This window comes from Spodoptera frugiperda, chromosome 23 (genome assembly GCF_023101765.2).
Source record: "Spodoptera frugiperda isolate SF20-4 chromosome 23, AGI-APGP_CSIRO_Sfru_2.0, whole genome shotgun sequence".
NCBI lineage: Eukaryota > Metazoa > Arthropoda > Insecta > Lepidoptera > Noctuidae > Spodoptera > Spodoptera frugiperda.
In genome coordinates this window covers 12905698-12931946 of record NC_064234.1, presented here as the reverse complement: position 1 = coordinate 12931946, position 26249 = coordinate 12905698, and the positions used below count along the sequence as shown (strand labels likewise).

General features: G+C 38.9%; 4 protein-coding genes across 5 annotated transcripts; 1 reads left to right on the top strand and 3 right to left on the bottom strand.

Annotated features, from left to right (window-relative positions):
- Nucleotides 1-75: 75 nt before the first annotated feature.
- Nucleotides 76-13002, bottom strand: LOC118266662 (protein melted). Of its 2 annotated transcripts, none has more exons than XM_050703327.1 (14): nucleotides 12595-13002; nucleotides 11721-11975; nucleotides 11337-11541; nucleotides 10985-11244; nucleotides 10755-10901; nucleotides 10326-10483; nucleotides 9823-10181; nucleotides 5696-5785; nucleotides 5337-5554; nucleotides 4669-5119; nucleotides 4151-4419; nucleotides 3847-3948; nucleotides 3532-3711; nucleotides 76-3361 (listed from the first exon to the last, which is right to left on the bottom strand). In XM_050703327.1, the coding sequence occupies exons 1-14, from the start codon at nucleotides 12697-12699 to the stop codon at nucleotides 3113-3115; spliced, it is 3048 nt and encodes a 1015-aa protein (XP_050559284.1). In that variant the 5' UTR covers nucleotides 12700-13002; the 3' UTR covers nucleotides 76-3112. The 2 variants fall into 2 exon arrangements, with proteins under 2 accessions (XP_050559284.1, XP_050559285.1); XM_050703328.1 differs by having other exon boundaries at nucleotides 9823-10178.
- A 411-nt stretch (nucleotides 13003-13413) lies between these two features.
- On the top strand, nucleotides 13414-15382 carry LOC118266657 (cytoplasmic tRNA 2-thiolation protein 1). Its single transcript, XM_035580126.2, has 4 exons — nucleotides 13414-13735; nucleotides 13821-14360; nucleotides 14457-14661; nucleotides 14780-15382. Exons 1-4 carry the CDS (start codon nucleotides 13688-13690, stop codon nucleotides 15355-15357), a joined length of 1371 nt encoding a protein of 456 aa, XP_035436019.2. The 5' UTR covers nucleotides 13414-13687; the 3' UTR covers nucleotides 15358-15382.
- Nucleotides 15377-17856, bottom strand: LOC118266658 (mitochondrial E3 ubiquitin protein ligase 1). The gene is made up of 6 exons (XM_035580127.2): nucleotides 17576-17856; nucleotides 17189-17346; nucleotides 16705-16862; nucleotides 16287-16560; nucleotides 15992-16199; nucleotides 15377-15869 (listed from the first exon to the last, which is right to left on the bottom strand). Exons 1-6 carry the CDS (start codon nucleotides 17690-17692, stop codon nucleotides 15750-15752), a joined length of 1035 nt encoding a protein of 344 aa, XP_035436020.1. The 5' UTR covers nucleotides 17693-17856; the 3' UTR covers nucleotides 15377-15749.
- A 700-nt stretch (nucleotides 17857-18556) lies between these two features.
- LOC118266928 (ATP-dependent RNA helicase DHX8) lies at nucleotides 18557-25777 on the bottom strand. The gene is made up of 13 exons (XM_035580579.2): nucleotides 25602-25777; nucleotides 24375-25204; nucleotides 24018-24179; nucleotides 23703-23807; nucleotides 23414-23560; nucleotides 22175-22687; nucleotides 21742-21989; nucleotides 20858-21524; nucleotides 20422-20562; nucleotides 20007-20159; nucleotides 19500-19825; nucleotides 19055-19234; nucleotides 18557-18834 (listed from the first exon to the last, which is right to left on the bottom strand). Exons 1-13 carry the CDS (start codon nucleotides 25693-25695, stop codon nucleotides 18612-18614), a joined length of 3789 nt encoding a protein of 1262 aa, XP_035436472.2. The 5' UTR covers nucleotides 25696-25777; the 3' UTR covers nucleotides 18557-18611.
- Nucleotides 25778-26249: the final 472 nt, after the last annotated feature.

Below are 26249 nucleotides of genomic sequence, written 5' to 3'. Positions count from 1 at the left end.
TAATTGAACTTCCATTTATCTTTTAACAATCTTAACAAACATTTTATAGAGGTTTTAAAATAAAACAACACTGAATACAAACAACTAATGTAATAACTAATAAATAGGGCAGTTTTAAGTACATGAGCCAAAGAGTACACGATACGGGCCCTGTGCCACTCGTATACCGACTGGAAGCGAGCTTCACACTATCATTACTATATTATTATATTGTAGCACCAAGTTCATAAGTTGTCCGCAGCACTTAAACTTAATCAACATGTTTCATATAAATATTTGTATGTACAACTGTTTATTGGCTATCGAAGCTATGATATATCATTTATTTTGGCAACTGTATCATCTTACACTACTCACAGAGTGCTAGTACGTCATAGTGAATATATATACCAATGAACACTAGCAACCATTGGATGAACCAAATGAGTACAACAATTGGAATTGGATATTTTCACAACATAGTTAAGCAACTGCCTAATCAAATTTAAATGGAAGACAACAATTGAACAATTAACACAGTAAAAATTAATTGATCCGAAAAGTTACTAAAAAGGTCAAATAGATATGTACTTATGATCTTACATATCGCCATGACGTACTAGTAATCTGAATAAAAAAATGGGCACTGGCTTAAAAATACATGTACCTTCAACATCTACCGAGCTCTATAGTATACAACATGTAGATATAAACGTGTATATTCAGTGGAGATACTCACAAACCATGTCAAAACATCAATACAAAGTTTGTTTCTTGCAATAATTAAAACAATACATTAAACATTTCATTTAAATTCGGTGGCGTTTTCAGGCGTATCCTTCAATAAAATCTGATTCAATTAGATAACAATACGATTATATACAACTAGATTATTTATTTATATTATATGTATAACTTGTATAATGGACGTTATTGGTTTAGTTTATATAAGTTATTATATTATTCTGAAGCACCCATAAGCACTAAAAAGGGGCCTAAAGCTGTGCAACTGATAGAAAAAGTTGATTATTTTGTCAGAATGTTCGTAAAGTTCGTAAATAAATTGAAATGAATTTATTTTTGCAAATAGGCTACAAAAGAACACTTTTACACGTCATAATTCAGTTCAGTTGCTCTGTTCAGGCCCGGCTACAAGCAAGCTGTTATGTTACATAGCATTAAACGTAATCTAACAAAGAAACAATTTGGTTTACCAATGAACACTTGATTTTTTGGTGATAACAACCTCAGGTTCAGAGAGTGACAGATAACTAAATGTTACGTAATAAAGCAAACTTACTTATTATTACAAAACGTGATAAATTGTGCTTTCGTAAAATGCGAGATGGCAAGTTAAGTACTGGTTTACATTTAGAAACTAAACTTCAATCTTGGGGCGGATGATCAGTATTTTGAAATGTCTCGTTTTTGCTCTTTTTCTTTCAAGTTCCTCCCCTCGTAAGTCAACTTAAAACTACTTAAGACTAATGTCATTCGCGTTACAACCATTTATAATGATTTTTGAGACCACAACAGTACATAATAATTTTATTATTATTTAGAAGCACTGAACAGGACGGGAATGTTAATTTTGAATCACAAAATACTTTAACCAAACATAAATATTAAGTAACTGCTTTGTATTCTGAGTCCTTCCGCAGTTCACACGGAACTAAGCTTGGGTTGTCAGAATGTGTTTAGTATTATTGTTAGTCCGTCAGACACGCAACAATAAGTAGCTACGACATTTGACCAGCTTTCAGTCTTCTAGCTTTCACATCTTCATAAAATCTCAATTTGTCAAAAAATCTTACAAATTATTTCGTACAATAAATGTTAAATAAAATTATTGATTAACATAATATCGTTAAAAAAAACGAGTTTCACTCTGAAGTCAATGATTTATAAAATTCCTTTCCAAATCCAGTTACGCAAATCAATGTTGCAAAATGTTTTTTTAAGTTAACATTTGACTTTTATATGCATAATATATTTCTGAGTATACTTATTTACGACATTTTAAAACAAAACGGACGGATAACGTGTCCTAAAAGAACTCAATAAAACCAGCTCGAATAAAGAGCCTGTATGACTAAATATAACTTTGTTGCCTACGCGTCACTGTACATTAATCTACCACTAAACAAAATTGTAAATATCTATTGTACTTTAAGCGCAATAAAACAAACTTATCATTTATAAGGCACTAAAATATTGTAACAAATAAATAAATGACTTAATAAAATGGACAATAAAAATTGATTTTTGCCAAAATTAGATTAAAATTGTAAGCAATATACATATTATTCATACAAAATACTTAGGGATCGAATTAAGATCATGCAATTTCAAAACGCTTGAAATTAGTCCACACGACTTTTACGCTTCACTTGCGCATAAAGTTTTAGAAACTTTACACATACATTATGTTTCCATTAAGTACATACAATGCCGTATAAATTGAAATATACACCGAGAATTTGCAAAGTATAGATTCTACAGGAAGACGATAACATTAAATACCTTTTATTCCCGTTATGCAAAGGAATGTGGGTACAATATTCTAAAACTTATCACTATACTTTGTGAGCATTTTCAATTATATACATGACTGTACGTCGTTACAACCGCATATGATCTGGCAAATGATATCAAGCAGGATATATTCAAGCTTAATATAATACTAAACTTGCGCAAAATATGAACAACACTGCGCAACTGTTTGCGCAAGTCCCACTGATCTTTGTATCAATATATCAATTACATTCCAATGTCTCTAAACATTATACATTCAATAATATTTTACTTTTATACATCATTTATAATAATGTGAACATTAACTGGCTACTTTAGCAACTTGATATATTACGTAATAATTTATATAAAAATGCATGTTTCAATACAAGTCTTATATTCAGTCATATTGTATATGTATGAGTGTATGGCTGTTTGTATTTAATATAATAAGTAGACTTTATTGAACACTGGCGTCATATTTTAGTATTTACGCGGGAAGTTAATGAGCAAGCAACTTTTGTACGATTATCATACGTTACAAGTCCATTACGAAACGAAAGTAACTCTGCTCTCTTTGTCTATTATCTTGTGTATAGAGATTGTTCGTAACTTACAGTTAGAAGCTCTTGAGCGTGAGTCCCCGCGCAGGCAGACTGTTTGCCTTGGCGGGCGCGTCCCTGGCCTGTGAGTGCGCTACTGCGATGCTGAGACACTGCACCCACTCCTCAGCATTCTTCCCATCTTTCGGCTTCAGTATAAGCGTCTGGTCTCCCGTGAATATCTCAAACGCCTTGGGAATGTTCCGCGCGCCTCGAGATACTTTTACTGATCGAATTTGGTTTATATCGATGCTTTCGCCGCCGCTCTGGAATTAAATTTTAATTAGTATTTACTTCTAAATATAGAATATTTCTTTATGATGGTCTCTCAAAACTAAATCTATCTAGTATAAATCCAATATTTTTTAGATACTTTATTAGAAAAAGAACCGTTTTATATACCCGTATAAAAGAGCAGACAGTGGTAAGTACTCACAGATCCTTTACAAGACAGGTGCGCTCCGGAGAGCGTGAAGTATCTGGTCCTCCAGCGGCGGAAGATCCTCCAGCGGCCCTTCTTCTCCTTGAGCTGTCCCTCGATGACGGGCGCGCCGTCGGCCGCCAGGAACCCCACGGCGCGCTCCGGGTGGGTGCACAGGAAGCAACCCCACGTCGCCTGTATTAATAGCGCTTCCGATCAAAACTATTGAGTTTGCAAAGACTTTGAGAGTACTTTCAATATGAATATTGAACTCATGAGCTTATTATTTGAACATATTAAATGGCATGTTTTGTATATGTACCACTGTACCTGAGTGGGTGGTAGAGCTGCGCCGTCGTTCCGCCGCGCCACTACTTCGAATACGTCGAAGAAACCCGCAGCACGCAACTCATTCAGCAACATCTCTTGTTCCTGTAAAGTGCAGTAAATACTTTATTTAAGGGAATGGACATCTTTTGTAATGTGGACATATTTGGTCACATAATTGTAATACGGAGAATTTTGAAAATCTAGTAGTGTGTAGATAGACAGCGGCTAAGGGCTCCGTTAGCGCTCGAAAATTATCGGGCACGCATTATGAGGTACATTAAATTTACGAGTGTGTAGAATTTACCTTGATCCCAGGGAAGGCTCCAGTGACGAGCGTCAGAAAGGTTTTATTCTCGCACTTGAGTATGTCCCAGCAGTGTTTGAGCGAGGCCACGGTGGGGTCCCTGGAGGACAGCGCGGACGGATGCCTGGCCTGCAGCGCCAGGAACATGAGGTGGATCCAGACGCGCGGCAGGCGCGTGCGCACCGAGAACATGCAGCGCGCGTACAGGCAGTGCGCGCCGCGACGACCGCACACGAACATTAGCCGCGCCTGCTTCTTCGAACGACGCTCTGGGGACGAGTACAAATAGGTTACAAATTTGTTACAATCACAGGGTCTATAATACCTACGCACGATATTGAATACTTAAAAATTCGTTACGTTAAAATACGCAAAAAAATACGTTACATTAATTCCATATTACTTTCATGTACGTTTTAAATCAATCTATAAAAAATTTAATATCTTTGATTATACATATATTTATCTCACAGAAGATTATAGGTTAAAAATTTGATCTACTTATGACCATTACTGACCTTCAATAGTACATTTAGCAGGCGGAGGCAGTCGTAGCGACACATTATCCATGTACGCCTTGATCTTATCCAAGTGCTTCTCACAGAAGTGTTGCACTGTATCCCGCATGGGGTACGGCTCGAACACGCTGATCCTATGGTTGGAGGCCGATGTGTTGGTCGAGCCATTGTTCGTGTTGATCATAGTCACGCTGGTGTTGTTGGCCCGTCGTGACGTCACCGTCACGGGCCCTGAGATTGAGATCGGGTTGGTGGGGCTCACGGATATAGGCCCCGAGCCCGGCGTACTGGATGTCACCACCGATACATTCCCTAACGCTGTGTTGGAGTGCTGGATGGATACTGCGGACGTGATCGGCGTCAAACCATCCGATGACTTCCCCGGAGTGAGCGGGTTCACTGATATCGACTGTGTTGATAGAGGCGGTCCTGATATTATGGTTTGGTTGTTCTGTAACGAAAATTGATTTTGAGTATTGTTTTAGAAGAAAACTAAGAACCTTCTATACCAAGGAACTCTAATAATTTTCAGTGACTACTGCAAACTTAATCCACGGGAAGAAGAAGAATTCCCTTCGGGGGACGGGGATTGCCACAATCCCCGTGGAATAATAACATTGAATTTGTCATTAGATCTGTGTATAAAATATCAGTGTCTATATACTCACAGGTCCAGCGTTGGATCCGATGAGTATGTTGTGGTGGTGGTGCGGGCGGGGCGCAGGCCGGGGCGCGCGGCCCGGGCACACGCTCGTCACTGTGATGCCACTACTGGCCCCATTGGCCCCGTTGGCTCCATTGACTCCGTTTACCCCGTTGCCCCCACTGCCCCCGTTGGACTTGCCCACAACGCCGCTTGATGATGATGAGGGTTTGCTGTTTGCTACTGTAGAAACAGTTAGAAATGTAACAAAAGTCAATGCCTTGTAGACACCTACTTTAAATGACAACAGAGCCAGTACGGGCTGGTTCTGATAATCCTATATAATTTATATTGCATTGCAAAATGAAGAAACGCAAATAGTACCTGTACTAGTGGTTCCATTGGGTGGCGTGTTGATTTGTTGCGAAGATGACAGTCGCGTCATACTCTTGTGGAGACCACCCACTGAACCTCCTGTAATACAGCATCGCATTGTTAATTATTCATTAGCCATTAATAGTAATTGTTAACAATGGAGATTATGTTAACATCAACTTTGATAGAGGAGAAAGGAAAATCACATTGCGATGAACTCAATTTGACAACTCTGGATAAAGTATTGCAAGAATGGGGCCGTTCAAGTATTACGTAAGCAGATTTATTGCAATTATTTACCCCCCCATCCCCCTTGTCAGCAAAAGTAAGCAAAGCTCTTACCCCCCATGCTTACGTAAACATTTGTCAATTAATGTATTGTTTTTTTAATTTTATAATGTTATAATTATAATTTGAAAAATAAGAAAATAGATTTAGGATAGAGATTATATTTTACTGAAACGGTATTCAACATAGAGTAAAGGACAAAAATATTATATCTTACTAACATAACAAACTTATTTTAAATTTTTGGTACATATATTAAATTCAAATTAACAGTCTTCAGTCCATGAAACCCGAATCCATGATTCTAAGTTTTCGATGACATTGGATTGCTTCGATTGCTGCTCAGTGTTGTGAGTCTGCTCGCTTTCATCCGATTTTGGAATGTCTACGTCATTCTCATCGAGCCATTCAACATCATGGTGCTCTAAATTTTGAATAATGCACATCAGTTCATTAGCACGACGAGCAGCGACTCTTACAGGTCTAACTTTCCTATCAGTGTGCGTGTTTACTTTCTTATGGATCTTTTCGATGTGACGATTTAGTGACTTGACGGAAGCATGATAAAGACCACACGTTTTGCATGTTCGACTTGATAGCCTCAATTGTACCGTCGGACAAAAATAATCGTATGGCATTTGCAGGAAATCTTTGAGTGAAGCACTTAAGCGTAGAGCTAAATTGACTGGAAGATTAAGAAATTGCCCTCCTTCATCTAAAACCAAGTCATCAACTGTTTGTTTTACTTTTACAGGTGGTGGAAGAAACCTGTTGTCTAGTAATCTAAATAGTCCACTTCTTGGACGACAGCATTCTGTATTTCTACATTTTACAATTTGGAGCAAGTATTGGCTTTCACGCACATGTTCTGAATACCATTTAATGTCTGGAAAATCAGGAAGATCTTGTTCACCTGCCCCAACATATTTTGCATTAACATTATAGCCATCAATTTCCATTGAACTCCATACTTCAGCTAATACTTTTCCTGCAAATTCGAAATTAGATCTTTCTAAATGTTCATCAATTGTAACGCCACGTTCATCCAAATGAGACCCAAAATGGTCATGAGGCAATATTAAACCAGCCAGTTCCCGACTAAGAGGAGCCATTCTGCGCTCTACTCTGTTATACGCACTTCTTCCGGGAGCATTGGTAGCTAAAAACAATGCATCGAGATCATGTCGCTTAAAGTGTTGTATAGCAAACCCTATGACTTTTTGATAACGCGGATTTTCATCTGGCCCTCCATCAACCGTCATGATTACCACTGGTTTTACTAGTCCATGGTCAGTTTTAGCTAATGGTCGAAACTCTTCAAGTTCGAGAAGCGTCTCGAAATCCTGAGCATGAGTATTAGCAGTAGATGAACTATGCTTTCCACTTCGAATAGCGATGTATGTTGGTCCAGAATATCCAACGGCTTGCGGTTGTCCTAGCATATTGGAAGTGATTTTGATACCAGCATAAACAGATGGTATTAATTTATGACGCTCAGCGATTACCCAATCGTGATCAGGCAATTTGATTCTATATTCCATGTGCATTAGAAGAGGTGCTTGCTTATTTGCCGCAGTTACGCCAATAGGGACTCGAGCTTTATCATCTTGAGATATGAAAAATACTTGATCTGGTCCTAGTATGGATGCTATGTTCTCTAAATAATGGATTGATGTTTCAGCGAACTTGCTATCTAAGTGGCTCTTGTGGTGATCAGTTTGAGCCCGAATGAGCTTAACAGGGACTGTCGATACATGTCTTCGTCCCTCTGCAGAATTAGATTTTCTGGGAATCAAACGAAGATATGTCCCACTGCGACTAATGTCAAATCCCATTTTACGTAATTCTTGTGTGAGTTCATCAAGAGTTTTTACGCTGCGAATTGATTCCGTTCGTCTTCTATCATCTGCTGCACTCCCAAATAAAGCTATATCCGCGATTGTTTTCAATAGTAAAGGTTGATTGCTTTCAAGATTAGGACGTCCCACTGAATCCCTCAGAGATAGTCTTTTTTTCATTTCTGGATTTTCATGACAAATATCTTCTAACTTTCTTTTCATACCATCCCTGTGTTTCTTCTGGGCAACTGCGTTTTGAACCTTCCTGTTTAAAGACTGTTTTGCTGTTTTTATTTCCTCGCGCAACTTAATGATCTGTTTATCAACTTCAGCACGGATTGACATAGTATCTCTGGCAGAATACAAAGCATTCAAATTTTTTTCGAGTAGAGCAATCTTATTTTTCATAGCTTCCTGAGAAGGTTTTGGTCTCTGTTTATCTGTATTTTTATTAATTTCGCATTGCTGTTGTGATTCATTACCGGTTTTTATTTTATCTTCTTCCTGTTTTTTAATATTTGAAGCTGGCTGTGTAATTTGTGTTTTTTCTGCAGGTTTACAGGTTGCCTAAAAATAAAAACTTTCTATGGGTTCTGCTAAAGATTCTCTTATTAAGCTACATAAATACAAAGTATGGCAATAAATATGGTAAATACAAAACCCTATGGCTTTAAATCTAATATCTTTAAACGAGCAAATCGTTCCGGTCACAAAATACAGGGTGTTATAGTCTATTCAAGTAGGTATTTAAAAGAATATAAACAATCTTGATATGTCTTTTTATTGAAATATGCAATTATAAAATCAGATATCTGTAAAGGTGCGTACAGACATCGCGAGGCTTGCGCCGCGAATGGTTCGTCTCGCATACATCAACCTGAGGCATGCTACGGCACATGTATACGTGCGAACCATTCGCGGCGCACGCCTCACGATGTTTGTACGCACCTTTATGTATTTACAGAAAAGCAATTTTTTAATATTGGTTGAGTTTTTAAATGAATCACAACAGATTTTACACAGTTTACAATTTTAAACCACATATTTCAATAAAAAGACATATAAAGATTGTTTACATTCTGTTAAATACCTATTTGAATAGAGTATAGTTTTCTGTAGGTATATAATATATATGTATAAAACTGACATCCTGTATTTTGTGACCAATTGACGGAATCAATTATAAGAAATAAATCTATATAATGAATATTACCTCTATACTTTAAGATAGGCCATAATATTTTCTAATTAGCAAAGAGAAACTTTTTGGCGATTTCTAATATTTCTAGTAGGTACCTAAAATGATTTCGTCACTCACCTTAGAAAAAAATGTAGTAAATTGGATTTATTCTTAGTCGCTGCTTGCAATTCTTCTTCGATTCTCTTAGATACAATAATATCTAGTTCCTTGTCGGATTTTGCTTGTAATTTATAATTTCGCCACACTTCGTTAACTAACTTTTGTACATTTTGTACTTTCGTACTTGTATGAGATTTTTTAAAACTTTCAAACAATTTTTGGTATAACTTGGATTTGTCTATTTGAAATGACATCTTATTTAAACATTAAACTTTGGATAATGGAATGAATGGTAACACAAATGTTAACTTGCTTTACTATGCTTACAATACGTCTACTCGCTATAGCAGCCAAACGAAACAATACACTGATAGAGGAAATTTAGACAAGTGAACAGCGCGCGGTAATTCCCTTACTCGGTTCTAAAGCGAGTAGGGGAATTACCGCGCACTGTTCACTAAATGTATGTATTACTTGCGGGAATCCCCGAAAATGCTTTTCGTTTTCAAGCAAAGACAATGTGTGGGTTGCCATTCGTGTAAAAAAGAAAATAACTACCGATGACGTAATCATCATCTAGACTCCCCTACCCCCCATGTCATCCAAAATAAGCAAAGTAAAGACCCCCCCGCCCCCCCATAGTGCTTACGTAATAATTGAACGGCCCCAATAACATGACGTGTACAAGAGAGTAAGAGGTGTGTAGTTACCAGGTACGTTGAGTCTGGTCATGCTGCGATGCGGCGCGGGCCCGGGGTGCAGACGGCCCGTGCTGCGCGAGTCCCCCAGCTTGGCGCGCCGCCCCCAGCCGCCCGTACCGCCCGCAGCCCCCGCCGCGCCCGCCACGGCCCCTGTACTACTCCCCGTAGTGCTGCCAGTCCCATTCCCCACGCCCCCCGTACTACCTCCTCCCCCCGTACTAGCTACCCCTCCCCCCGTACTAGCACCCCCTCCTCCGGTATTGCCGGCCCCCGCAGGGGTCTGTCCCCCGCCCAGTCTCACAATAGTCACCCCTGTTGATGTTCGATTCACTTCGCTTTGACTCGACCCGGACTTAGGACGATTGCTGCTGAAAAAAAGTAATGTATTAAACAAACGAAAACGAATTTAAAGTCACCCACTTTGAATTCGACGTATTCCTCTCGGGAGGTGATAATACAACTAATTTCCTACAAAATTAGGGCCAGAGCTTTAGACAAGTAGTATAGTGTACCTGGTGTTAGCTCGCACGGCGGTGAGTAGGTTGTCGGTGAAGAGTGCGGGGAAGGCGCTGCACAGCGAGGTGGCGTCCCGCAGCAGCGCGGCCTGCAGCGCGCGCGGCGCCGTGCCCAGACGCTCCACCACGAAGTTCAGCGCCTCCTGGGCCAACTCCTGCACACACACCCACCGTCAGACCCACTACCGACCACCATACACTACTAAAAAACATATACTATCCGTGGGTGGTGATGGTAAAATGTCATAAGAGCCGATTAAAATCAAACTCAAACATTCTCCTTTGAAATTAAGATCTCTAACCCACTTACCGAGCGTGGAGATAATGGCAAGCATCCTTTTATAGAAAAGACCCATAGTCCAGCAGTGGACAGTCACGAATTGTTGATTATGACCCTACTACCTCTTACGTGTGCCTGCTACGTACCCTGCTGGTGTACCCGAGCTGCGTGAGTATGTTGGCGACTAGCGTGACAGCTTGCGGCGAGGCGTGCGGCGGCCGCGCCGCCCGCTTCACGGCCGGACCTTGGTCCACCACCAACGTCACTCGACTGCGGCTCAGACTCGCTATCACCTGAATAAACATTAACCATTAATGTCTCACCAATATGTGTGGCCAATTTAATTTGATCTTTATGATATAAATTTTGTTCTAACCTGCAGTATATCCACACACATGCAGCCTGGATCAGTCTGACTGGCTGTATGAGGACACAAGTAGGACAACAGCTGTGGCACACATGTCTTCAGAGCTTCTGGTTTGCGGGCTGCTATTTGCTCAAACAGGGCGAATAAAGAGCTCTTCTCCACCGGCTCAGCGTGCGGTAGTAACGATACCAATGCTGGGGTGTGACCCTCGAGTGGCTCCGGAGACACCTCGTATAGATTCGTCAGGATTCGGCAGAGAGGGTAGTTACCTACCAAACCAGATACATTCTGTAGTAAGATATCATTCTCATTACAAAGTTACATTGAAATTAAAATTGTTTTAGTGAATTTGCTTCCTAACCTGACATAATGGAGTCCATGATAGTCTGCACATGTGGCTTCAGCAGCACCGCATGATGTACAGCGGCTAGTGAGAGATACCGCGCCATGTGACGTGATATCTCTCGGTTGCCCTTGTGCAAGAACTGGACAGCCACTGGCAGGAACAACTCCATTACACTCTTATTGCCATAGTTCTCCTTGTCAGACTGAAGTGGGAATGATACCTGCACAAAATAATGTATGAAAATGGCTATAAGTTGAAACAAAATTATTTTAACTCATCAATACTTAGCATTATTCACTACTTGATAAAAAAATAAATATATTTTTTTACTAGAATTGTATTTCATAAAAATGAAAAATTCATACATGGTTTTGTAAAAATAAGCACTTTAATACATACCAAAACAATGCATGCTATGATATCTGAAGCAATCTTAGCATGAGGTGGATCATCATCCCGGAGGTGGCCGAGGGGCATCAGGTTGTGGTGCAGACAAGACTCCAGCAGGGCCACTAGAGCCCCGCAATACTTGTCCAAGGTACCTGTCTCCTTCACACAGGATGTGACTCGCGCAACACATATTTCTATCAGAGCCTGGTCTCGGTCGTTCCGACAGTAGTCTGCTCGAGATGATATCTCAGTTATTTGTTTCAACTGGAACAACACAACATATTACTATGTGCATGCACTTTAATCTTATCAATGATGACGCACACTTGAGATTTTGACACATTCACAATTGTGATAAGGAGATTATCTTACAGTAGTATCTACAAAAATATTTGTTATAATTCAACAGTGACCCAGTAGCTAGTAGTGAATGCAATCAACATCATTATAAATGTATCATTGAATACTAAAACTGCACCTTGGCTGCAGATGATTATGACACTACAACACTAGAGCAACAATATTTACATAATATTCATATTTACATAGGTGACTGAATACATAAATTGCAACTATGTATATTATCTTCTAAGTAGAATCAAACAGGAAAATTGTAGCTTATAAGACTACCTATAGCAGCTACAGGATTTATATTTATTTTATTTATAAGTAGTTAATTTAATTCTGTGAACTATGATTCATTAAATTATTTCAAGTGGCCTTTCTGTCTAGCAAGACAAAAAACTGCAATAGCTTCACCAACCAGACAACTTTAGTCATATACTTTGTAGAATTAATTCAGAGCTAATTTACATACTTTTCTAATTCTTGGTACTGCATACAAACGGGCTTTACAACTTTTTATACAAATAAATAAACTTACGACTTCGTTGAGATCGTCAACAATGTCCGCGTCAGGGATCGCGAAGATGTCTCCGGCGCGGGTGAGGTCCCGCTCCGTCAGCACATGCTTCAGTAGCTCGTGCATCGTGCCGCCGCCCTGCAGCGCCGCTAGTCGCACCTTCACCACACCGTAAACAACATTCACCTACAATGGCCCATCAATGGACACATCAACAGTCACCGCTACACAACAACTTTATCACCATTATTCATCACACGCAACATGCAAAACTGGTTTTTAATGTCACATGTCTAACTGGAAGATGCACTAACGTACCAAATAGAATATTAATAATAGGAAACACTGAATTTTTAAGGTCTTTTGATGCAATGCAGCAGGCGAAATACGTTTCGTTTCGTTCGGAAATATGACTGTCAATCAGTCATTGAACTTGCAGCTAGAGGTTATATTTAGGTCCATTGGAATTTTAGTAATGCCAATCTTCACAAAAGCAACAGCTGTAGAAATATGTATTTAATACTTCAGATAATACTCAAACTACCTATGTCTTAGTAAAAAATTATATTATGTAAAGTTTATTTCAAAACTAGGAAAATTACATAAGCGTCGGCTTTGTACTGCATGAATCTAACATTGATTTTACTACTTACATACTATTTCTTTACTTGATCTAAATAAAAAACTTTAGTTTAATTAAATATGGTGCAGTTGTTAAGAATTTAATTATATCGTTTAGAATTTAATTCAAATTATTTATTACGATGTATTAATTAATAAGTACAGTAGCAGCTCTAATCCATCACAGCTGTCTAACGTCACGTCATTCAAATGTCATGTTGTCATTATTCATCAAATCAAAATATTTGAGGTTATATTTTGGTGCTTTGTTCGCTCGATTCCGATTTACATTAAAATTAAATAAAGAAATAAAAGCATTCTAATTTCCCAGAACAAGCAAGATAATTTATAACTGTATTTGTAAATACTATGTATACCTTAATTTATTCAAATTTAAATAAAATCTGAATATTAGTTATTTTAGTTTTTAAGTTTTATTTCCATCGTGCAATAAATTAAGTTTAGGTGTCACATAATATCTTTAGTCCAGACAATGCCTGTACCGTGCAGAAGGGGCTGCGGTAAAAATGCTGTCTTAAAGGTATTTTTTAATATTATAGTTTTAACTTTAACATATGGAATTACAAAACATATGTATTTATCTAAATAAACATTAATAATTTCAGAGACCAAAAACAGGAGATGCTCTATGCAAAGAATGCTTTTTCTGGGCTTTCGAAACAGAGATACACTACACAATTACTAAGGCAGAACTATTTAACAAAGGAGATTCAGTTGCAATTGGTGCCTCTGGTGGAAAGGACTCTACAGTACTAGCTTATGTACTGAAGACTTTGAATCAAAGATACAACTATGGGTTGAACCTAATGTTGCTGTCCATAGATGAAGGTATCACAGGGTACAGAGATGACAGCCTTGAAACTGTGAAACAGAATCGAGATGACTATGAAATGCCTTTAAAAATATTGTCGTACAAAGATTTGTATGGGTGGACCATGGATGAGATTGTGGCACAAATTGGGAGGAAGAACAACTGTACCTTCTGTGGAGTGTTTAGAAGACAGGCTTTGGATAGAGGAGCAGCTATGCTTGGTGTGAAATGCATAGCAACAGGACATAATGCTGATGACATAGCTGAGACGGTGCTGATGAATGTACTGAGAGGGGACATAGCCAGGTTGAAGAGATGCACAGCCATTAGCACTGTAAGAACTTTAGTATACTACACTATAATTAACCTGTCGCACATTTGACCTTGGCAAATGTCTTATACTACTTATCTTTGTTCAATTTCCTTCCAGGGCAGTGAAGGCTCAATACCAAGAGTAAAGCCACTTAAATACACATATGAGAAGGAGATAGTGATGTATGCACACTACAAGAAGCTGGTCTACTTCTCTACAGAGTGTGTGTTTGCCCCCAATGCTTACAGAGGGCATGCACGGGCTCTCCTCAAGGATATGGAGAAGATTAGACCTGCCTGTATTATGGATATTATTTATTCAGGTGTGTAGATAACTTATTAATAAGTAGTATTTGTCATCTTAACATCACACTTTTTATTGCCCTATTGAAGGCCCTAAAGCAATTGCAAAATTTCACTTTTTATTGTTGATGATTGCAGGTGAAACCATGTCAGTAAAGGAACAAGTCTCCCTGCCCACTCAGAGGACATGCACTCGCTGCAACTTTGTGTCATCACAAGAAGTCTGTAAGGCATGTGTCCTCCTTGAAGGGCTCAACAAAGGACTACCCAAACTTGGAATAGGAAAGAGTTCCAAAGCAAAGAGAATGCTTGAGGAGTACAATGCAAAGCAGGCAGGAAATGAAGGAGCACTACAAGATGCCATAAAAGATTTAAATGACACAAACAGTATAGGAGCCAGAAATCAAAGAATCAGTAGCAAAAAGAAAAATGCAAACAAAGAAAATAATGATTCATGTAATAAGAATGATTGTTGTGGGGGAGGCTGTAAAAGTAATGCTAGTAATGTTGATCCAGTAGCAAGCAACAAGAAACTCAATATGCTACTTGAACAGTTTGGACTGGATGAGAAGGAAAGTGTGAAGAAAAAACCAAGTCCAGAAAATGGAGTATCAGATGCAAATGTTGAACATTCTGATGAAGACACTCCATTCAATGGTCAGGAGGAAGACGACACATGTTCTGCAAGTTGTGGGGGATCACATATAGCTTTCTGACATCAATAAAAATCATGAATACTTATTTAATTTTAATTAATTTCATAAATCACACCACTAGGCTTAATAGTATTGTTATCTCTATCTGTGAGTTTCCAATCCATCTTATTACCAATTTATTATTATAAGCCACATTTCCAGCAATGTACATTGTACTATTGCATATGAATAGCAGTCATAGCACCGGAGTATACAAAATCAGTTCAAATACTGATGTAACAAACTTACAACATGTCAATTTGCTATTAAATTAAACATATTACTGGTCAACATTCCTATAATACCCGCATTTTATAAAATATTAAAATGCAGCTTTTATGGTGGTCAATGTTCTGATAACTATTTTAATTAATTTGCTCAAACTGTCAACACGTTTTGTCTATGAACTGTGTCTACGTAATGAAGGCGGGCGCTCTGGACTCGATCTTCTCCCGACAGATGGGGCAGTGGTCTGTGATGTTGTCTGAGCAATCCTCACAGAGACATACATGTCCACATGGAAGTAGGATTATCTGGAAAAATAAATCAATAATAAAATCTGTAGATTAGTTCAGACTAGTATTAATTTTGACCTTAGTAAGGATCAAACAACATAATTTTGCTCTCACTACTATGTACTTGACAATTGATATACCTCTTTAGGGTTTTCTGTGCAAACTACACAAAGTTGTACATCAGCAAGGTTCTTCTCTCGCGCATGCGCTCTCCGCTCGCGTCGTCCGGCAGCGAGCTGCTTCTTCATGGAGTCCTCGACAGCGCGACGCCGACGACGTTTCATGTACTTGTACGCCACGCGACACGACGCCGCCGCCGCTACCGTGCCGAAGATTACTAGTAGCACCCTGATTCAATTATTTATGATAAGTGATGATGTTTAGAAATATTTGCTTTGAGTTGTGTATTAACAATTGGTTACATTAAACTCATACCTTAAAAAGTCGCGCGAGCTAGCAAGTCTCTTCAATAAGCTTGACTTAGTAGCCGTAGTCAAATACAAGGGGAGGCCATCTTTTGGTGGCTGTATCTTCATCTCCCCGGAGCTACTTCTGCTGAGCTCCCCTATAGCCGTGATGTACGACCCGTCGCGGAGCATTTCCTCCATGGTCTGCAGACCACGTTGTCGTACGCCAGAGAAGAAACCCCACACATGATCAATGACACCAGGAGACATGGGCTCAAACTTGTCGGAGATGACATCCATGTCTGTGAAAGTATAAATTACATGTAGATATCATTTACTTTTGATTCTCATAGGAAATCAAAAAATCAGTTATTTATAAAGTTACTGTATGGATTATTTAAATTAGGATACCTATAACTTAAATCTATTATAAGAATTGTTCTTACCAAGTAACTCGGCAGCCAAGGCGTCCACCACCTCAATGCTGTGCTTCCCATTGCTAAGTACAAACGGTGTGGAGTTGCACACCTCATGTATTGTGCGAGTCTGGTCTGACCAGAAACCTGCAGATGTTCTGGCTATCACATGTTCTTTGATTGTGAGCCTGTAAAAACAAATTCAGCATCATAAGTTGTCTAGTTATACCAAAATTAATGCTATTTATAGTTTTAATTAACTTATTTAGTTGTTTAAATGTTCCTATCCTATAATCTTATAATTACAGTACAAATAATGTACCTACCTACATAAATAATTTACATTATTTTGTTACCTACCCTCCATAATTAATCTTATTAGAACAGAAAATCTTATAAAAATACCAATTAGAATTTTAAACCTAGCTTTTGATATTTCCAGCTCTTACAAATTCTAAATAAAAAAAGTAATATTTAGTTCCTCTTTGCTCAACTAGGATGAATAGAGTGTTACCTTTGCACTACTCCAGTAACAGAGTTGTTGTAGTTGCTGGTGATAGGGTTGCCCAGGGGCTTCACCAAGCCTCTGATCACCACATATGGGATGGTATTGTTGGAGTATTTGTTTATTTCCTTGTTCAATGTTGAATCTATGTCTAAAACTGGTGCCGTCTGAAATAAACAAAGATTGAGAATGTACCCACATGGCAGTTAAATGGTTTAGTTATACTAGATAATATAAATAATGAAAGTATAAGACTGTAAATGAGTATAAAAATTTGAATTTCTCTAGAATTTATATTGCCCTTTGAGCTAACCAAACTAAAGGTTGATTGGCTCGTCATTTCATCATACAATATATGAAGTTATTACTGAAGGAAATTGATCGGTTTATGCTTACCTGTAAGGCATTTAGGATGTGTTTACATTTACTCAGCTGTTTCACACAAAACCCCAAAATCAGGGTATCAATCCCAAGAATCACTGTTTCGCCGATTATTTCCGAAAAGAAGTCCATTGTCCTTGTTTAACTTAATTGTGTACAGTATTACAATATATAAACAAAGATATTACGCAACAAATTATACCGCTTCAGCTCATTTTCGCCATAATTTGTTTAATTTTTGTAAAATTCCCCAATCACAGATGGATTCTCACTTTGATTGATCGTTTGACGTTTGCGTTCCGTCCACGATCTTATCAATTCATCCTATGGCAACTGTGTTGCAAAAATGTAAGTGTAACGAAACGTAACTTTAAAAGGGCGGTTGAATTGAATATAAAATTATCAAATTATATGAAAAAGGACTTTGCAAAACTGCTATTTGTGAATACAATGCACATATTACATAGCATTTCTTAGATGTTTGTTTACTTATCCGGGTTAATATATCCTTGAATAATATTAAATTTTTACTATTTTATTGAATCTGATTTAGTTAGTTGATCTGTTTAAATTCAATTAAGTGTGGAAGAGCCATTGTTAGGCACGGGTGGGCCGGCTCGATCGGAATTGTACCACGGCTTCTCAGAAAACCTTAAATTCCTAAACCACAAAAGGCCGGCAACGCACTTGTAACGCTTATGGTGTTTCAGCTGTCCATAGGTGCTGGCGATTGCTTACCACAGGTGATCCGTCTGCCGGTTTACCGGCTTATATCATAAAAAATCTGTCTGTGCTTTATTTTCTTTTATCTCCCAAGAAAATTGTTGTGTTAGAATTGAGAGAACATACATATCACAGACTGACACAACTAGGTAATATTTTGGGTCACTTTAGAATCATGACCAAAATCACACACCTCTTGCTCAGCTATCACTATAACGAACAATGAATCAGAGGTTTATAGTAATCTTAACCAAGTGAAATAAAAAAACAGCATAACAATCCTTATTAATTTATTTATAATAGAAGTAAAGTAATGATAGTTGGCAGTTTAGTTTCTTCTCCTGCGTACCCTGGATATTCTCCAGGCGTTAGGTTCTTCATATTTATTGTAAAGAGGTTCTAGTCTCTGGTTCTTCTTGAACTTGGACAGTTTGGTCGGGTCGGAGAACTTGAAGAATGCTGGCGCGAACTCCACCAGCCATTTTGGGTCGATGGTAGTTACCTCCCGCATGTACTCCTTTGTCGTTTGTACGAGCTCGTGGTAGATTACCCTGTTGGAAAAACATTTTTATTGTTATTAAGTGGTTCAATAGAATTTACCATACATACAGCTACAGTTAGTATTACACTTCAAGCTACTAAATGCCTTTAATAGATTTCTAACGTTATAAAATTGTCATAAAGTTCAAAATCTATTGACATTTGGTTGTCAAGTAGAGAAGTGAATAAAGCATAATGCCAGAGTTATTATTATAAGTTACAATGCCTCACCATTCCGGTTGTCTATTGAAGAGTGCACTAGAAGGATGTATGTACACCACTTGGCTGTCGACGAGAGTTCTGTAGCCTTCCTGAGGGTCTTTCTTGGCCGCGTTCCTGAAGAAACCTGAACATATCGTCTTCTGGATGCGGACTGTGTTCTTACCCGCGGACACTACGTCTAGCTTGTGCCTGTTGACAGGATAATATATGAAGTAATTTGACAAAAATGTAAAAAGTGTAGCATTAGCCTTTAAAGAGGAATAAGCGTATTGTTTAGAATATTGTAATGGCAAAAAACATTTCGAAATCTCTGTAGGTCTACTGATTGAACGAGTTTCGGTCAATTAAAAGCCTTGACTTCTTTTCGACAAACTTGTAACTAAGTTTATGTTGAATATCTAAAGATTATGTGACAATTTAAAAATAAGATAAAAGAAAGAACTACAAATCTCACCTATCCATAATCCCTAGCAACTGTTTCCGGACGTCCTGCGCACGTTTGAGCGTACGTATCTGTACGAAGTTCTCGTAGCACCATGCGTTGGAGAACTTGTTGTTCCGCCAACTGTTGTACACTGCCAGTAGGGTCAGGTGGTCTCCCTCGGGCTGGTTGAACTTGGCTTTCTTCTGATCAGCCAACGCTTGCTTGTCTTTGGGACGATAGAACACATTCTGCACGCTCAACATCGACACTATTGTTAGAATCTCATCCGAACACTGCAGTGCCACTGACATGATCAGGATCTTTGATAGGTTAGGTTCGAGCGGGAATTCCGCCATCTGTAAGAGAAAACACAAATTAATTTGAAACAAGGTGAGGTACAAGAAGATTTGTTTGAACGATGGTCACAAACGCAACTGATGAGCTGATCTTGAGTCCGAGCCCCGAGTCGAAAAAAATATTATTGTTTTTTTATTATCTACTGTGTTTAGCTTTTTATAGATTTTTTACAATACATACCCTTCGACCAAGCCTAGTGAGTAGTCCTTCAGAATCGAGCGCGGACAAGGAGTGAAGCTGTTCTAGCGCCATGATGAGAGACTCCACGGGCGGCGCGTCCATGAAGTCGAAGTGCAGGAGGTCGTTGATACCCATCGTCTTCAATTGTAGGACCTGAACAAAAGACATTATGTTAAACAGAAGAACTAGAGAAAAGGAATGGTGACTACAATTTATTACTTTTTATTTTCAACAGGGCGAATTAAAAAATGTTGTTTGCTTTTATATGGAATCAAAATGAATGATAAAACTTTAATTTAAAATGTTGCATGACGTTACATCTTGGTATTTTTAACATAATAAACATATTTTTCAATTTTCATAAAGTTAAGTTTATTTGAATAATCTATAATATGAAAATCCAAGTAATACGTACAGTGGTAGCAAGATTGGTGCGCTGTATCTCGGGCACGGGTGTGGGCAACATCTCGTCCCTGTAGGCGCGCTCCGTGTACAGCCGGTAACACTTGCCGGGGCCCGTACGGCCCGCGCGACCCGCTCGCTGCTTCGCTGCGGCCTGGATAATATCGAAATAAAAATGGTTTTACATGTATTCTGGTAAAAATATCATTCTAAGGTAAGAGTAGGACTAGTACACCAGCTAGCTAGTTCAAGATATAACGAGGGATTAGGATGATTGGATGCGAAGACCTAAACTTCGAACTAATTCTAGGTCATGCTATCGTAGAGACCTAAGATCAGTAGGAATAGATTGAAATAGTGTTCATATTGATTAATTTGAGTTTCATACAACAATTAAAAAAGTACTAAAAACAGAAAGATATTGATATGTTAGCATGACTTCAGCTTACCTGTGAAATCGGCGTTACCACCAAGGAGTCCATACCAGTCTTCGAGTTATAAACCTTTTGCTTCACAAAGCCAGGGTCGACGACATAATAAATTCCGTCGATAGTCAATGAAGTTTCGGCAATGTTGGTAGCTATGACCACTTTCCTAGAGCCGGGGGGTGCAGGCTCGAAGATACGCGTTTGCATCTCAGAAGGTAAAGCAGAATATACTGGCAGGATGATGAGTTCTGGCACATCAGGGCCTAGGGACTTCATTCTCTCATAGAGGATTTCACAGGCAGTGTCAATTTCTTCCTGACCAGTCAAGAAGAGCAAGATATCTCCCGGCGGTTCTCTTAAATGAATTTGCATCACAGTGATCAAGGAAGCATCCAAATAATCCGTTTCTGGTTCCTTGGTATACAAAACTTCTACTGGGAAGGTACGACCAGGGATGGTGAAAATAGGAGCTTCGAAGAAGTACTGTGAGAACTTGACGGCGTCTAATGTAGCGGATGTGACGATCAACTTGAGTTCCGGTCGTTTCTGGACCGCCTGCTTCAGTAGACCGAAGAGGACGTCCGTGTGGATGGTGCGCTCGTGGGCCTCGTCCAACATGATCACCGAGTAGGTCTTCAAGTCCAGGTCCATGAGACACTCGCGGAGTAACATACCGTCTGTCATGTACCTGATGACAAAATACAGACACATATAACAAAATCTTTTCAAAAGTTAAAATATTATTGTGAATTAGGAGAATTTTGTTATATTTTTTCCATTTAGTTATAATACATCGACTTCCACTAGCAGGTAATTAGTACGTACATTCAAAAGGGGTAATTATTTTATAAGAAATATTTTTTAATCGCAGTTATTTTTTAAGCACCATAGGTACAAATACTCACTTGATAACAGTCTCAGGACTGGTGCAATCTTCGAAACGGATGGTGTACCCGACTTCCTGCCCGAGCCGGCACCCGAACTCCTCAGCGACTCGCTTGGCGACGGACATGGCGGCGACTCTCCTGGGCTGGGTGCACGCGATCTTCCCCCGCGCCGTCAGCCCACACTCCGCCAGGTACTGGGTGATCTGTGTCGTCTTACCCGACCCTGTCTCTCCGATAACTATCAGGATTTGATTGTCGGCCACAGCCTGCGAAAAGAAACTTATTGTAGTTTATGTGCGAAAAGTATTCGTTTATCGAGTAAGGCAATGGTATCGGTCATTAATACACACGAATTATTACAAAACTAGCGTAAAGCGGGTGTGACATTAAAATGTGTGTTTGCCTGAAATAATATTAAACATAATAAATAGTAATCTCATCTCATACATACCTTAGTCAATTCATCCCTCAGTTTATAAATAGGCAGCGACTGTCTCTGCTCCAATAGTGACAAATTAGTTTTCTTGCCAAATGACGACTTTTTGCCACCAATGACATGCTTCTTCCACTCAGGGAGATCCTGGGGAGTTATGCCAGTTCCTCTCATGTTGGCAGCTAAGGCTCTACCATCACTTTCTGGGAGAGGATCTATCCAGTTCTTGTTGAGACCCATGGGAAGACTCTCCATCTCTTGTTCCCTTTGCAACATCTTCTGTTCTCTTCTCTCTTTAGAGAGAGCTGACTGCATCATGGCAGCTTGCGCAAGAGATCCGTCAGGGTTCTTCACAATCCTGACTGGAGACAAGTCGTGAAGTGCGCGGCCATGTCCTTGCAAGAATGGTGGCTCTTCTTCCACAAGTTCTATTTCAATGTCGGCCTCGCCGTCTTCGTCTTTAGGCAACAATCCTGTCTCCTCGTCGAAGTCCGGCAACTCACTCTTATCTATGACTCCTGATGATATCATCTGGAAATAAGTAGTTGTCATGATGAACTTATACAAACTCGTGCTTCGTAAACACAACTGCCGGTTCGAATTGTTTTTGTAGGATTTTAATAGACCTATTCAGTTTTCAAAAATCCTAGTTAGAAGCACAGAGAATCTAGAACAATGCTTGACGTATGGATTGCCATACGTCGCCAAACGTTACCATAGGCTCCGATATTATATGAGTCTTATCTAAAGTAAGTTACTTTTAGGGTAGGTTCAGATGACAAGCGCTCAGCGCGCGTTGAACGCGCGTTGAATTTTTGTATAGTGTTCACATGGTGCGCGCTTGTCAGGCGTTAAACGCGCGATGTTGCGGCCAGTTTGAGTACTACATTTGTCGAAGATGGACGTAGAAGGTTTCCATTTCGGACGATTTTCGGACGAACTTGACGAACCCTAAAATACGTCTATCCGTGTCGAAAGCGCGCGCTCAACTGAACGGAAACATAGAAAACCAATGATCTCAAAGCGGCGTTGACGCGCGCTGACAACAGTCGAGCGCTAGCGCAGCGTTGAACGCGCGCGTTACTAAAACGCGCGTTAGCATGTGTACGGCCTGAATAAAATGTATGTAGTTGTAAACGCGCGTTATCAAAACGCGCGTTAAGCGCTTGTCATCTGAACCTACCCTTACTGTCTGCATTTTTGCCTTTTTAAGAAGATGATAACATTATAGATAATGTGGTCTAATATCCTCCTTACCTGTTTAATCTCCCACCTCTCAGGGCTGGAGATCCTGGTCACCCTCTTCCGGCTGGAGTCCTCATCCGGATCGAGCCCGCCCTGCAGGCCTGCCAACACAGTGGCGTTCGGAGGTGGCCGGTCAGGGTTGCGACCTTCACGTTCAGCCTAGAATGTTACATAAGTATTTTTATACATTCCTTAATATTAAGTTTCGACAGACTTCAAATCGGGTCAGTAATGTATTTATTTATGAATAGAAAATTTTAATTAACTGTCATTAAAAACAAATTAATAATGAATTGTTTACCTCTAAATGAGCATGTGATGTGGGGTTCAGATCTTTGCCAGTGTCTTGGCACACATCCTTCATGGTAAGAGACACCTTCTGTCCAGTTACTGAGAGCACTTTCACCTGAAACAATACACAACTTAATTTCAAGGAGATTGAACCTTAGTAATACATTTTTTTTTATATTAAATAGTTTTAGTATGTATCAAGAATAAAAGTGTGTACCAAATATCAGATTGGTCAGTCATCAGGAAGAGGGAGAATCACGAGATTTGACACCAAGATTTAAACAAACAGGTCAAGCAAAATAAAACCTTATAAAATGCTTCTTACCTTGACTTTATCCCCTCTATTGACGACATCAGACACGTTGGTGACGCGTCCTTCCGACCGCAGCTGAGAGATGTGGACCAGGCCCTCCCACCTCTTCCTCACTCCCTCAATTTGTACAAAACAACCAAATGGCACAATGTTTGCTACTCTGCCATTGTAAATCTGAAACAAAGCAATTATGAAAAAATTTATTACCTATTAAGAAGACTTCTGTACCATACTAAATTAAATAAGACAAACCATTTGCAATAGGTAGCAGGTATATTGGCAAAAAGGGGTATATAAATTCAAATCATGTAAGATATTAAACTAAAGCAATAGTTAATTAATATCACTGTAGAAATGTAGAGTACTTACTTTCCCAGGTTCAGGATCATCACTCATTTCAACCTCTGGACTCCTCTTCCTCGGTTTCTTGCCATAATCATTGTATTTATGTTCTCTTTCTCTGGAGGGTGATCTTCTGCCTCTTGGGGGAGAATTTCTTCCTCTAGATGGGGATGTCCTTCCTCGAGATTTGGATCTCCTATGCCTATCTCTTGATCTGTGACGGCTGGAAGTGGGACGGCTCCTAGATCTTCTCCTCCTATCTCTGTCCCGACTTCTACTCCTACGGTCTCTACTGCGGCTTCTTCTGTCCCTACTTCTACTTCGCCTACTCTTTCTATCTCTATCTCTCTCTCTAGACCTTTCCCTTTTCCGACTGCTGTCTTTCCTATCCCTACTGCGACTTCTTTCACGTTTTTTCACCTCATCTTTAACACTTTCTTTTTTTAAAGGTTCCTTTACGGAAGTTGATTGTGAAGGTGCCAGAGCCTCTAGCTCAGCCATGGCTTGGTCGACCACTGCATCATTTGTCTTAGTTTTAGACTCTTCTAGAAATATATCCTTTGCAGTCAGTCTCTTGTCTTTCTTATCTTCTTCCTCTTCCTCACTTTCTTCATCAGATGAGAATTTGGGAGGTTTCTCATTTGGTATTGCAAGTCCTGGAAACTTGTTAGCCAGTGGGTTTGCATTTTCCTGTGGTGCAGCTTTCTGGGTAGCATTGTTTACAGGTTTCATATGCTGTATGATTCGCAGCAAGTTGGTCATAAATGAATCTGAGAATTCAGCTCCATTTTCAATCAAGGCCTTCTTGAAACTGTCAAATGCTGGATTTTTATCAGCTATGTCTATTATGAATTCAGCTGAAAAGTAAAAACATAATAACTGATTAAAATTTTGATAAGTATCTGATTTTTAGCCTGACATATACTTCTCATATTAGAAAATACTAATTAGGTGTAAAACAGTAACATTCTACTTGTATATTCAAATCACACATTCTCAATTAAGTTCCTATTTATGACTGAACCTCAAGCAGATTGTGTACAACGTTTATGTATTACAATATCTAACCCCAAATACAGTAAAATGGATAAAAGGAATATAACAACGTGATATTAGGTCAATAAACATGATACTATAACATATCAAGTAATAAGCAAAACAATGAGGTCAAAAACAATACGACTGGATCTCACGGAAGATGCAACGTAAATAAGAAACACAAAACCACACGACTATAAGTTTGGGTGTACTTACCCAAGTCTTTGTCATTCAATCCTAAATGATTGTCCAGCTCAGTGCACACTTTTGATACAAGCGAAAGATGTTCTAATTTAGCAACTTCATCCATTTTTATTTGATTTTATAGGAAATACGCTTCAATAATCTTCACCATTTCACAAATTCACACAAATCACAATAACAAGACAGAAGTTGACTTTTACTAAGTGCCAAATTGACAATTGAAGTAATGCGTCGTCTGTCTAATTTTTGGACAGCATAGATAATTATTATTTTTATAGTCCATTTGTAATTTTTTGGAACATTCAAAGTGAAAGCACAATGTAAATTAATTTTCGAAAGTTTCTATGCCATCTCACAAAAAAATCTCGTTTACTAATTCAGAAAAACTGTTTTCGAAAATTGGGAAACACAGGAGATGAAGAGATGAGAACTTGAGAAGAGGCTATGGTAGAAAAGTCTAAAATTTGTCGTCTGTCAATAATTTTGTTCGGAAGGTAAATTTCGCATTTGGAAATATTTAATTCTAAGCCAATGGAATTAAATTTGGATATCAAAAGCTGTAAGTCATGGAAAACGGTATCTGCTTCACCTCGTAGGATTCCATCGTCTAAATAACAAACATTAAATTAGAAAATAGACAAAATTTAATTAAAAGACTGA